The 15,488-nt window shown below is 30.7% G+C and overlaps 1 protein-coding gene across 1 annotated transcript in view; it reads right to left on the bottom strand.

Annotated features, from left to right (window-relative positions):
• The window catches only part of LOC724835, a 91,615-nt gene extending 76,745 nt beyond the window's left edge, over positions 1–14,870 (bottom strand). Inside the window, exons 1-2 of the mRNA XM_026440859.1 lie at positions 14,633–14,870; positions 1,943–2,066 (exon numbers count right to left, since the gene is read on the bottom strand). Of these exons, the coding sequence (XP_026296644.1) occupies positions 1,943–2,066; positions 14,633–14,797 (289 nt within the window). The 5' untranslated portion in view covers positions 14,798–14,870. The remainder of the gene's footprint in view (positions 1–1,942; positions 2,067–14,632) is intronic.
• Between the last annotated feature and the right edge of the window lie 618 nt (positions 14,871–15,488).

Below are 15,488 nucleotides of genomic sequence, written 5' to 3'. Positions count from 1 at the left end.
AGAATTTATCAAAAATACCAATCTGATAACTTAAATTTAATCATCCCACTATATTTTTAACAAATTTATTATAAAAATATATTTTTGAAAAGAAATTCTACGTATTTTAACAAAATATGAAAAGGATAGAAGAAAGTTCTCCATATCGTGTGTCATAATTTATAATATATCGCGTATTCTATATCCTTTATTTCACGTTTAACTTTCATATATAACTGCTCATATTTCATAAAACATTAATATTACAATATTCCATCTCAAATAGCGAAATATGTATATTAAAACACGAAACTTGTCGTTATTATACGTAAAACGAGAAACGTTTAACCAAATGTTTAATGGAACGTTGTAATATTTGAATTGCATCAAAGTTATGCGTAACTTAATCAAGACAAGATAACTTTTAGCAAGTTGTAGATAGCATGATTCAAAGTTCAAGGAATACGTATTATATTTATGCAGCATTTACTCAAATCTTGAATGAAACCGCAACTTGCATTAAATTTCTACGACGAATTATCCTCTTCGCATTATTCTCTTGCTCAATTGATTAATTCTTATTGAATTCGTGCAAGATGTAATACTTTTCACTGTATCTAAAACAAAAAAATGGAAGAAGTTTAACATTCTATTACGTTCACGAGTACATTTCCCAAGACAAACCAGGATCGAAAACGAGGACGTTCATCAACGGAACGACCGGCCAGAATTTTTCTCCATTTTCCAGCATTTTCTCGTAATACGGGCAAAGAATCTTCCGAAGCTACATCGATATCCGTGCTTTTCACGTTCAACTGGGCTAATGTTCGACGTGGCCGTAAAAACGGCATCGATAAGTGCTACGAGGAGAAACGACCTCTTCTTGAAAACGGATCTTCAGTTACGTTCGCGCGAATGCTCTTGACCATTCTTACAGTAATACTTTTTCGCTATATTCGTCATCGGTTCAAGCTTTTTCGAGATGCTTTGTACAGCGTGAGAGCACCTCGACTGATCAGTTGTGTGGATTAAAGATAAATAAAAACGTATTTTGAATTTTACACATTGAAAGATCACGAATATGTATCGATACAATTTTTATTATTTTTTATTATTATTTATTTTTTGCTTAAGAATAATTTTTCAAAAGACAATTTATAATAGAATTTTTACGTTTGAAATTTTTATATGATAAATTATATGATAGAATAGAATATTGATTATCGAAATTGAATTAACTATCGAGAACAAAATCAATTCTTTCTTCGTGTATGTTAAATTCATTCTCAATGCTTTCACCACAACAATGTGAGTTTCTTCGAAAATTGAATTTTTTTGTAAGAGAAGTGTGTATCATTTGAATGCATTGAGCGAGCGTTGAGTGCACTTTCTTCCTTATTGAAATAAATAGCGCATGCAGGGATATAAGTGTATCGATCACATATCTTAAATCGTGAATACTGTTCGTTGAAAGCTTTGAAGATATCGTTACATCTATTGTCACGACGTTACAATATATAATATATCATACAATTTGGATGTGAAGAAAGATGTAAAACGAATGAAAATACGATAGATAAAAAATATTTACAATATATAAGATAAAATATATATTGTTGAAAAATACGGAGAAATGTGGAGTTCATTTTGAATAAGTGAAATAAACAAAATGAAAGGAAAATTTGTGTTATTCAAAGAGTATTCCTATTTGATCAACACTGGTTATTTCTACTTACAATTGTCACTTAACAATTTCGTATCAATCGACTAAGAGATTAATTACTTAACTTATTATTTTATGAAGATATTACACGAATTATATTGCATATTTTTCAATAAACTATCAACTATCAACAAATAAAAATATCAGTTAGAAAATATTTATATCGGATGGAGAAAGATAAGGAAAGAAAAAGTAATCCAAATTTATAGAAAAAGTAGGAAGAGAAAAAAGATTACTTACAAGGACGGCATTGATAGGCGACCTCGATGTATTTCGGCAATCCAGGACACGGATCGCCCTGAAAGGTTTTCGGACTGGTGTTGAACTTGCACTGCCTCTTCTTGTGACATACTTCCACCACCGTCTGCAACAGTGAGTACTAACGCGTCATTCAGACGACCCGCTCACTTTACGATAAGGTTCGATTCGAGCTTAATCTAAGAAAGTTAAAATACGTGAAAAAGTTCATTCTTGATCAAAAATATATTAATTTATAGGAAAAAAGAATTTCGAGAGAATTTTGGATTGACATAATGATTTGAAACTTCCTTGATTCAATAAATATAATTGAGTTATATTGAATATATTGAGAAAAGTGATATGATTTTATTTTTATAGTTTTTTTTTTGAGTATTTCCTTAAAAGCTTATTTGTTATATTGATTAAAATATAAGCGATATTTTCGTTCTCTCTAATTGATTATCTCTTGCCAAAATTTAGTTTCAAATATATATATATATATCTTCTCATCAATTATCTCAAAATTTGAATCTCAGTGACAAGATACATCGATGGATCTTAAAGCAATTAATCAAAAATAATCTACTATTGTGAATAGTAATAGTAACTAGGGAGTATTCATTATACCTGAATCTCTTCGAAAATCTCTTCAATGTTTCGAGTAATAATAAGAATTCTAATTTTAATTTACTCCAAATTATTTTATATTTTTTTTATTGATCATTTTAAAGTTACTTTGATCTTTATCTGTTCATAAATTATATGAAAATTTACATATAGATAAGATGAATAGACAAGAATACGAGAAAACAAGATTAATTATAAATAAACAATGATAAAATTTTACATTTCAAAAATATCGATTTTCCTGATAATATATTTTAATATATTTTTATTCCTCGTTATCTTTCTATTTTTCTAGGATCAATTTCACGGACAATTATACGATCCTTTGATACGATGTACACGTATTATCGCAAATTACATTGACACGTCATATTTAAAACCAACGATGTCACATTATCAAAACACGTAATTTATCGGTGTGTGATTGCATATTTCGCGACATGCTATCAAATATCGCGAACGTGTCCTTTATAAAGCCGTGTTTAAACGCAACGACAAATTTACTTGTTCGATATTAACGGCAATATGTTTTAATCTCGTGTTCATAATGATAAATTTGTTTCATCGTGTGCAAAGGGCGCGACGAATAAACATTCGGCCAGAAATCATCGGGATCTATGCTCGTTTACATAAATGACTAGGTACTTTATTGAAATCGTGCATCATCCGTAATATATAATTGCAATTTCCTTCGATTAATTATACCGTAATTCGAGTTAATTTTCCGGTTGGGATATGGGTGTGATAAATCGAATCGATGATAGAGTGAAAATATTCAATATGATGATTTCTGGTGTTAATCATGCTTGTAATTTTATAATGCTTGAATTATCAATATCCGTGTTTCTTTGAATATTAGAATGGTTTAAAATACACGAGCTATATAAGAATCAATTGATGAATTATTACACTGAATATATTTTCTTTATGATTCAATAATTTATTATTGATCAGATAAGATTTTGGGCATCATTTTATGCAAGATAATGAATCTTGTAATGAACTGTCTTTATAAAAAAATGAATCCAATGATATATTTATTTTTGTATGGAACAAATAATTGAAGAAATATTGAATAGAAATTTAGAAATCAAGGATATATTCCCTCAGTGATTAAGGAAGTCAAATGATATAATTGTAATTGAACTCATTTGAGCGACTCTTATATCAAAGAATAATATTTTCTTATATTATATTAAATCCTTTATATTGGTGATATCTTCTTGAGAATACTTCTATCTATTCATAACAATGCTTCATCTTATATATAATGAAATCTAGCTTAGTTTTGATAAAAAGTATTATTGAAAATTCATCGAATATAAAAATATATCAAAAGAAGAGGATAAACAGATTTCTTATGCATATTAATTTGGAAATAAGAATAAATATGCTTTTAAAACCGTATTTTAAATCCATATCTGTCCTTTGGATATATAGCACTTCAATTTACAGCATTTAAGATGCGAGGAAATGATGTTTGAAATTCAATGATGTTTGAAATTCTTATGATCTTCACGATCTACTTTTTTCTTCTTTCTACATTAAGGCATTACTCTCTTCGAGATTATTGATAAAGCTTTAAATAATTTTCATTTGTATAATATTTCTTATTTATATATATATAAAATAAATCCACAGAAAACTGAAGAAAATTGGAATAATGATATGTATATACCATTCGTCGATATTTTCGATAATAGAGATAACAGGGAGTATCGATACAAAGCAAAGACTACAGAAAAGAGTTCAATCGACATGTGTTGGTTTTAAATTAATGTGACTTCTTTTTTTCCCATTTCAGCAGGCTTTGAATGTGGTCCAATTCTTTTTCGTAATTAATCCTATCGATTTCAAATATTTCCTGCAATATATATTGTTCGGGAAATATCTTATTACATGTCCGAATATACGAGCTACAATGTTAAACAGAATATCATTTTATCTGCTAAATATTAAATCAGACATTCAAGTATTAAATTACAATATATTTTTTCTATAATTTTCAAAATTCCTATGAATAAAATTTCTTCAAAAATTTCGATTTGATTCGCAACTATTTTCTCATTGTTTTATTCGATTCTTTTCTATTCTGATTTTTCATTAGTATTAGTTCTACACGCATGATTTGTTAATCGATCTCGAGCATCATATTCCAAGGCTATTGCCAAACGAAAAATGAGGATGGAAAATCGAGGATGGACGATGTCATCGAAGACGCGTTCCCCTTTCCTTCTTTATTCCGTCGTTAGTTCCTTTTTGTCGAGATGCATCGTGTCATTCGAAGAAGAGAGTGAATGGGGTGAGAATTGGAGAAGGGTGGAAAGGGAATAGGGGTCGACAAAGGTGAAAAGAGGAGAGCAGTCGAGTTGCATCGCGAACCACGGCCTGGTACAATACAGTCTCAGAACCGCTTTGAAGTCTAGTCGAAATTAATGTTGCGTCTCTCTTTGGCGGTTATTGCAATTGCCGGGGTAAAAATAAAAAAAACAGGGAGGTATGGAAGGGCGAAAAATTGCGGGGTTAACCGTGGCCTCAATTCCACTGCTCTAGTTATATTAAGATTGCCACTTAATTTTGCGTCAGAAATTTTTTGGTGAAATTCGAATTTCAGGTAAATTTTTGTTATACGTTTTTAAAATTAATTCTAATTTTAGGAAAGGAAAATGAATGCTGAATCGTTATAAAAAGAATTTTGTTAATGATATTATCTTTCCCTTTTATCCTTTTTTTCTTTGAGAAAAAATCCACAATTAATTATCATATTTCATTTGCAAGATTTTATACGGAACAGCATATCCTTTATGAAATTACTGTCAAACACAATTAGCTTTTTAATAACTGAAACGTGACCCAGAAAGGATGGTTCAGATGATATTTTAATAATTCGAATCTTCTTGTGCAATTTTTTTAGAACATAACGTTTGTTCTGTGATTTATAATATTTAAATACCAGAGATGCATCTCTCTAAAATGAATATATATAGGATTTTAAAGATAATACTATTTGAAGGTTTTCTCGTTGTTGATTTTATTTTATTTGTATTTTAGAAATTAATTTATGCATTTGACAAACTAAAACAAAGAATTAATTAAAAAATTTGGATATAAATATTTTCTGTATAGAATATCGAATATTGTGCACGTGAAAAAAAAAAGTAATATTCTCGTTGTTTCGTTGTAATTTCTGTTATCTAGAATTTCGAAATCTTAAAAATTCCGATTTATTGAAAATTTTGTTTTAAAAATATTTAAGAGATTTTCACAGAAAAAAAAATTACATTTAATTTAACGATATAAATGAAATTTAATTTCCAAATCAAATACCAAATTATTTAGTATTATTTTCCTTATTATTTATTCGTAATTGATCCATTTTTCACTATAATCTCTATAAACCATTTGACACTACAACTTTTTACGATTATTCATTGTTTTAAATAATAAATTATCGAAGCAACTTATTGAAATAACTTTAACTATTAAAATTTTGCCCATCTCTGATTCGCCGGCACGCATTTAATTACTCGAGTCTTCAACTCTCGATTTGTTTCTACATGTTTTATGTACAAATGAGAGAACGTCTCGCGGGAGAAATCGATTTCCAGAGGTGTGCATCGATGATCACGTATTCGGCCCGTTTCCTAACCAGAAATCAACCCCCTCTTTCGTCACACAGCCAACCCGATCTTACACGCTCCAACGCTTACCCGTTGGTCCATTAATTCCTCGATTAACGATACGCTCGTTCCTCCATTCGTCCCGGAAACAGGATATCAACGGAACCAACGAGAACCTCTGGTATCTGACGAAAATCGTTCCGGCTGATGATGTCGAATTTCCGTTTTTAATCTGCTGGATATTACACCGATTTTGAGGCGAGTTTCCGTGATAGCGGAAGTTGAGCGGAAGTTTGAATGGATTATTTGACGTTTTTCAGAGTGTATGTGAGTGTGAAATGCGACTGTTTGTAATTGAAATTATGAAATTTATTAAAATGACAGATCTCGGAAAGTTTCGATAAAATTGTATGCAAGTTGATATTTACAAAATTGAGGTATTGAGTAGTAAAGTTATTTTTAATTTTCTATATAATATTTAATGGATTTATTTCTTTATATAAATATATAAAAAAGTAGTGAATATATTTTGGGTATAATTAGAATTATGAAATGGGAATATTATCAAATTTATTGATCTTTATTTATTTTTTTTTTCTTTTAGAACAAGTACAGAAATAATTCTTTCGCATTAAATATATCGTACATCGATATACGATTAATATAAAATTTTTCGACAAATATGAATTTTGATATATTGAAGAGCTGTTTCGAAGATTTATTTGAAAATGAAAATTGAACTCGGCATATTTAATGATTAAAGCGTGATCAATATTAAGTGAAGAGTGAAATGCAAATAATTGATAAAATATTTGATAGTTGTATTATTGAGAATTGCTTCGTAAAAGTTCTTCTTCATTCCAATGTTCATGATGTTCGATTAACAAAAATTATTCTCTACAGAAACGTTAACAGATATTTTACTAATACTTGAAACGTGGCGGATAAAGATGAAATACATCAGCCGCTAATAATTTCCGTAAATCGTGTAGATTTGAACAACTAAATTGGGTGACTGTCCGGACCAATTAATTTTATATAATCCGCTTTGCATAACTCAACGGGATTTCGACCATTTACCTATTACCATAGTCTCAACGAATCATTTAACATGGCGATGTCCCATTGTTATATAAGAGAATCGAATACAAGTTGATATATATTTTCCATTTTTTAATTTTTATTTCCATTAATTTCTTTGCTCGAGAATTAATTAAAATATAAATTTGAATTTTCTACTATATATATATTTTTTTTTTAATTAGCAAAGATATAGAATTTAAAAAATTGATTGAAATTAAGAAATACAAGTACCAAATGGAAATATAATATTTGGATACTGTACGAATTCATTTTATTAAAAATTTATTTTATTAAAAAGAATAGAGATGATGTTACAAGATACTGTGAAAATTTGACTTCCTTTAGTCTGCAATTTCAACAAGGTTGGAGAACAGTATGATAAACAAATTTTGCACAAACTTGATCAGCAATTCGTGAATCTATAGGATGTCTTTTGACAGCAATTCGTTAGGGACATTGACGACGTCTTTTCACACGATGAATAGCCTATGCATTATCGCTGGAAATTACTACACAAGTTTCATTATGTAATACTGCATGTACCTCCTCGTTATCATGAGTCGTCATAATGAGATCACTTTTGTTGGATGAGACAGATTATTGCATCTCTTCGAGAAGTATATTGAAAATTTTCCTGTGATTTGTTCTCTATAAAAGGTGTATTAATATGGGAAGAGAAATTAATTAATTACACGGAGAGATACAATTTTATTATTGATGTGTAAAAATAATAAAGTTGATATGTTTAAAGCTTAAGTATGATTATCGAAATGATATCGTTTTTAATTGAATTTTTTACGTAAGGATTAAATTGTATATTTGATAAAATTTAATTTATAAATGTGTATTCTTTATACCTGTATTAATGAATAAAAAGATAATATCTCATATGATTAAATTTTATTTATATTAATTTTAAATATAGATATATGGAAATGTTCAGAAATTTATTCATCATGAAATATGAGATATCAATATGAGATTTCTATATTAATAACAAAGAATTGTTAATTACTTTTATTCATTATTAAGAGAATTTTTCCATAAATTTTTCAAATTCTGATTAAATTTACTTTATTTTTTAAAAATCGAGAATTAATAAAAATTAAATTAATTAAACTTTTCATTCTTTTGTATCGAAAATAACAAAAAAAAAAAAAAAAAAAAAAGAAAATTAAATCACGCCGAAGTACAGAACTCGAGCAGAAATTAAACCGATCAGATTGAAATATCCTATCGAGTTTCTCTCGAGGAGCAGCTAAGTCACAATGAACCCCTTTCAAACGAACCCATCGTTGGGAAGGCACGAATAAAGGAACAAAGGGAAGCACGTTCGTCGAAGATTTTCGATTCCGTTCATATATCAGGGACCTGGCCTTCCCTTTTCTCCATCGCGGTTTACGATCGCATTTGTATCACGCGGCGAACCTACCGTATATTTCAACCGAAAATGAAAAGAAACGAAACAGCCACCACCCAGTCGGAGAATTCAATCTTTCCTTCGAAATTTTCCACCGAAGCCCAGCATTCGATCGATTCGAATTTTTAATCCATCGTGAATTCAACCTCGTGGAGATCTATATCCTAAAATGCGAAAATGAGAGGTAAAGCAAGAAAAGAATGAAAGAAGAATGAAATATGGCAATGGAAATCTACGTCCAAAAAGATGAAAAATGAGAAGAAAGAGTAGAAAAATAATGAAATCCTGTAATATGAATATGTATTTTTTTTTTCTTTGTTTTTCGAAAGTACGATTCTGAAATTGCGATAAACTCAATAGTTCATCTTTATAGTTTACGCTCGTCATTTTTACGGTCACGAGAGAATCGAGCTATATTTTTTTCCTCTTTCTTTCGTCTACGCAGGATTGAATAATACGAATAATTGGCCGTTATAAAGGTTGTAAAAGTTTTATTTTTTTTTTCTTTTTTTTTTTTTTTTGCTTTCTTTTCGGCATGAAATGAAGTTCGAACGGACAGGTCCCGATAAGATGTAACGTTTACTGCACACGTTTGCCCTTAGCCACGGGATCAAAATGTGGCCGACGATCGGCGATTTTCACGCGGATCCTTCCGGAAGAATGGGTCAATATCGTAGATGCGGATTTTCTGAGTAATTCTGGGGTAATTCTGCGCGAAAAATGTTAGATCGATATAAGGAAATGCTTGGAATAATACAAAATGTGGAAATTGTATTTGAAATTGAGGTAAGAAATGATATTTTAAATATTAATTTTTATCTTCTAAGTGCGTTTCATCCATTTGAAAATAATTATTTATTACATTAATAAATTAGATTAATAAAAAACATTAATTAATCTTAAAATAATCAATATCTCGTATATTCTTTTTGCTTCTATAAAAATTTCTTTTTATAAAAATTCTTTAAAACATTACGTACATATCATTCATGAAAAATGGCAAGAAATACCAATATATGTATTTTCTCAAAAGAAACTTCGACTCATCAGTATTCTTAAACTTCAAGATTAAATTTACAAAACGTTTTGCCAGTCAGAGTTTCCATCTTTCCAACAAATATTTTACAAGATCACAAACTTGAAACTAGTAGTACGAGTCGACGCTTCAAAAGGCAGGCGAAGAGGTCTCTCGAGGGAATCAGAGGCAACAAGAAGTCGATCATTACGGCTTAATCTTCACGCTGTCGAATCTTAAGACCCTGACAATCGGTATCCCAATTAAATCGATTTTCCAAACAGTGTTAAGGAGCCAATTTGCATCGATAAGTGCTTTCCAAGATTTTTTTTTAACGTTTCCTTTATTTTTACAGATCAAAAACACGTATTTTGTGATGGTCACTTTGAGGAATATTGATGATAACGATGCTGATTTTTTGATTTGATAATTGTAAATTTTATTGATCGCGTTATTCAATAAATTAATACTGATTTTTCTAAAGGTTCAAGTTGTTTATAGTCCAATTATAGAATTAGTTGTTCTATTTTAAAGAGTAGAAAGACGCTTTACAAAGGATTGTAGTTGATCAAACAATTCAAGTTGTTAAGAAGCACGATCTTAAGAATTTTTAAAGTTTGCCAAATCTCATTTACTGGGAAACGCGAAACTTCTCGAGGAGACTTGGAAAAATCGTAGAAATAGCGTGTCGATGGTTGTTATACCAGGATTAAATATAGGAATAAGGACAAGGGTTGTCGAAAATTATTCCGATTTAATTAAGGAATTTAAAGTTTTAGCGGAAGTCGATGAAGTAATGACGTTGGTGATTGGGAAAACTCTTTGGTTCAATCGATCACGGGTTCAAAGGGGAGAAATCTTGTTCTAAATTTCAAATTAACGTGCAAATACCTCAATAAAGTATTTTCCTTCTCAAAACACAATCGATTCGATAAAATTCAATTCTCGCTAATAGCGTAATTTATGCAACGTTAATACTAAAGATTAACTGCAAAGAAAAAAAAAAAAGAAGTTCTTCCCTTTCTTATCACATAATTTTCCATAAAATCTCATTATCTTAAAAAGTTACACGAAGTGCAGTTAAGAGTTTTAATTTTTAAGGGTTGCGCGATCCCATTAAGATTTTTAACGCCTCGAAATTGCAACTCTTAATCCTCCTCTTGATATTCCCCACCGTTTCGCCAACGTCTCTGGAAAACAGAATCACCATCGCTCTTAATCAATGAACAGAGAAAAAGAAATTTTTGTTTGTAATAAAGCGACAGAATTGTTTCGCTGATGGTGGTCCGATAAATCTAAACGATGTTTCCGCAGTTGCCTGGATCCGCAATAATAAATATTATCAGGAAGATCGGAATAACGAGCGTATTTGGCGCGGTGCCACGCGTTCGAGCACTGCACCCTCCTCTTACCACCATGCTACGTAACATTTTCATATTCCATTTCCGATAAGCTTATGTTGAAAAACGTAAATGAACTTGATCGTAGTTCCTCGGAGTGATCACATTATACTAAGTGGGTGGTGGTGAAAGCCTAGGAAAAGATTGTTTCCCGTGTTTCCAGTACAGAGCTGCATAATCATGTGAATTGATATCGTCATACGATATCTTTTGAAATGAAATTCTTAAATTTTTGACAACTTGGAAATTTTGGATTTGGGATTGGTGTTAAATGATTATAAATTAGGATGATTTCATTCTTTTGATGAATGGCCAATCTTTGAATTTATAAATAATGATATGATTATTATAAGAAGAGTTATAGAAGTTAAAATAAAATCAGATATACATGAATAATAATATTTATTATTTTTCATTATATAATGTTAAAAGTTATTAAGTGAAAATAATAATGTTTTGATGAGGAAAATAATTTGAAAGAGAATATATTTAATGATAAGTGCAAAAGAGAAAGAGATCATTGATAAAATAAAAGGAGCAATTTTATTTAGTTTCTTCACCACTAAGAATCACACAATGGCTAGTTTCCAGAGCAATGGAAACGTGTAATACGAAATCCTCGTGCCACTTTCCTGACCATTGAATATCACAGTATGAATTTTCATTGTAGTTTCATCGATACAACTTATCATCTATCTATGTGTGTGTATGAAGGGGATGAAATTACACAAATTAACAAACTTTTTAATCCTATATAATATATATTACATAAAATAGAATATAGAAAGATATTTTCTATTTTCCATTTCCTTTCTTTTTTCCTTCAAAGATTTACCTTCTTTAATCTTATAATACAAAAAGAATGATACATCGTATATGATTCATCGTATGCAGTTTTTTTGAAAATCTAACGCAAATCATTATCAACTCGACAAACCTTCGATAATTACACAGTACTAATATACTCTGCATAATTTACCCTAATCAACGTCGCAAATCGAATGCAACCGCAAATCCTCACGCGAAATTCGTTCCACGTTGCAGTTAATTGCACGGAAACAAACAGGATTTTGCAAGCGACTGCAAAACCTGGCGTTCTGTTTCGTCTTGCTAATCTCTGTTATCCTAACCAACCTACAAATTACGCCCTTATAATGGGATAACCGCGAAAATTTTATAATTCCCATCCGAAATCATTCTAGCGAAAAGGGATTGCTCCAACAAATCGAAATAATCTGTTTCTTGGTCATCAAAATTTCTTCTTTGATTCCAATTTTAACTTTATTTTATTACAAGAATTTTTTATGTTGATCTCGATACGTGTTCAAGTCGTACAAATAAATAAATAAAAGATAAAAATATATTTAAGTTTGATCGAATAATTAAATAAAAGTTATACAATTGGTAAGATTCTTATTTTGTTTCGATTCACGAAAATTGGTCGATTAAGGTGTCGAAATTGGAGATTCGTTTTCCGTGGAAATTCAGTGGGAAATCGTGGAATCGTGAGTCTCGTCCCGAGTGAAACAGAGCGGAGTGAAATTGAACGAAAAAGGTGCAAGGAGATGGCCGTCATTTAAAATACACGTTCGAAAAGATAATGACAACTGACCTGAAAACGACACTCCGCTGTTTCGTCGAGTTTGCTGCCGACCAACTTACTCGAGATGGAAGAAAATGCAGCCTGAAATGCGAGCCTTCCCGCGAACGCGAAATGTTTGCATTTTGCACGTACGACAGAAATTTATTTCGTTAATCTTGAGAAGTGCGAGGAATATAAATATATATATATCCTTACAAGAAAATATTTTGCAAGGATGGTTTATATCAAAAGACGAGAGATATAATTTGTGGAATCTAAAGTGAATGTAAATAATATTATTCAATTTAAAAATTACAAATATTCCTGTCATAGAATGATCTTAAAAACTTTAAAAGTAGTTATTGCGCACTTCCGTAAACAAGGCGATCAAGATGTTGTTGACTCGAAAATGCAATGCTTACGACATAAAACAAGATAACGAGAAGTAATTATACGTCGAATTCTTGAGATTCTTCCGTGATGTTCATTCTTCAATATTAACTTATTGTAACAAACTTTCCTTGAAAATAAGATTCATCTTCTGCTGCAACCATATTTTGTCCATACTGTGCAACAGATCATTTCAAGCATAATGAAATTCGAGAAAAACGATAATAAATTGTTTAATAAAGTTGATACGCTTTTAAAAATATTATTTGTTGAAAACAAAATAATGGAATAATTAAAATTTTATCCTTCACAGAAAATAAATCTAGGATATGCTTCCCGTGTATACACGGATCATGAACATAACGTGTTCTTTATCTTTTAAAATGCATTTTATTAAAAAAATTATACAGACTTTTACTTTCGTATCACTTTTACGAATATCCTATTCTGTCGTTTGTCAAGATATTTACAAATCCTCGACATTTTTGTCTCCTCTTTTCAATTTCTTTGTTTCCTGTCCTCGATTTCTTTATCCTCTCCTCGATTTCAAATTCACTTCTTCGCCTGTCCGTTATATCGCGCTAAAAAACCACCAAGACCTAAGAAAAACGCTTAAACTAAGTATAATTCGTCACGAAATCAATCTAAGAAATCCTCGATCGATATCGAAGAAAGTGATCAACAAAAGGGGAGAAGAAATAAGATCTAAAACCGAAACTTAACAGTAAAGATATTCAAAGTCACTAAAATCTGAAACGAAATCCAAAAGTTGAAAGGGTTTCTTTTTGCTGGAAATCTTTGCAAGGATGCAAGGCTACGAGAGTTAAGTACAAGTTACGAGGGTTGAAATGGTTAACCGGTCAAAGTGGATTCGATTTACGATTATTTCCGCCTTGATCCCTTCTTCTTCTGGAAAAAGATCTTGAGTGTCAATGCAATCGTCTTTCTACCTTGAATTAGAAATCAGGATTTCGCAAGGATCTAATAAATATAAGATGGCGGAAAAAGTTTCACGAAGAAACTCTTTCAACTTCGAGAGACCGAATCTTTTTTTTACGATGTCTCTACTCTTAATACTTTGCAAAGTTTCACGAATATGGAAAAAATATAATAGACAGATTCATATGGAAGTTCATTTTTATAGTGAATGTTTTTCTTGTGTATTTTCGTCTATAATATAATAATACATTTTAAATTAAAAGAATTAATTTTTTATATGACGTGTAAAAAAGATTTTGGAAAAATTAATCGCGAAATAAATATTAAAATTTCTTTTTCTCAGGCGAAAGGTATAAAAATCTATAGATTTTAAAGTGATTGAATAATTTCTGCCAAGAATTATTATTATCTGAATTAGTATCTAGCATCACTTCAATTTTATGAATATTTACTACGAATAATTTTCTTTTTTTCCTTCAATATCCAAGTTAATCTGTTAAAACAGATTATAAAGGAAAGATTGTCTTTCCTTCTTGTGAAAAGTAATATTCTCATCAAGATCAATATGAAAAACAATATGTTAATTATCGAGAAATTGTTTTCTAGACACATACCTGTAGCGACTGAGGCCAGATGCAAGTCTGATTCGTTTGTCTGTCCCCGAGATACATCGATGGTTCTGAATAGGTATTGCATCTGTCGGTACCATTTGGTCCCGCTCTTCCATATTGAGCCAGAACGATGGAGATGGTGGTACCTAGTGGACACTTGAGCGTCATCGATTCTTCGTCGCAGGCTGCTCGCTGGTAGGTCTTCAAAGTGCCTAATAACAAGGCTGTTGCGTTAAAAATCGCAATTTATCCGATTCAAGCAAAAATTTAGAACGTTATAAAAACATGATCGACAAGGAGATGAATATGAAAAGCAAAATATTAAAAAAAAAACAATTCGATCAAAGATGAACATATTGAATTCATATTGAATTATCATTTAATTAAATTGATTAATACATAATAATAGCAGTGATATCGAGTAATCAAAGTAATCGCCGCAATATATATGAAGCAAAAAGAAGATTAAAAATAAAAGAGAGAGAGCACATTACGCGATATTTCAATAAAAATAAATAGATAAATAAATAAAAAGGAAATAAGAAAAATAGAGTAGAGGGATGAAAGTGTCGAGTGAACAAATACAAGAACGAGAGATAGTGCGGAAGAGAGGCGAAATTCAGAGGGAGAACCGGAAGGAAGGAAGCGCGAGAAACGTGAATCGATCGATGACCCGTAACAGTGTCGCCGCAACGGTGATCAGTTTCGGGGGATTCGCGGTAATTAACGAGTGGATCAATCGAGGATCGGTTGAGCGACGATGTATCGATGACATCCGCGAAAGCGGTGTCGTTTCGTTTACACGCGAGATACACGAGAGTCGGGAGGAACAACACGTTTGCAGAATTCGATGGCAAGT

Source organism: Apis mellifera, linkage group LG1 (assembly GCF_003254395.2).
Source record: "Apis mellifera strain DH4 linkage group LG1, Amel_HAv3.1, whole genome shotgun sequence".
NCBI classification, from domain to species: Eukaryota; Metazoa; Arthropoda; class Insecta; order Hymenoptera; family Apidae; genus Apis; species Apis mellifera.
This window is presented reverse-complemented; position numbering and strand designations above follow the sequence as displayed.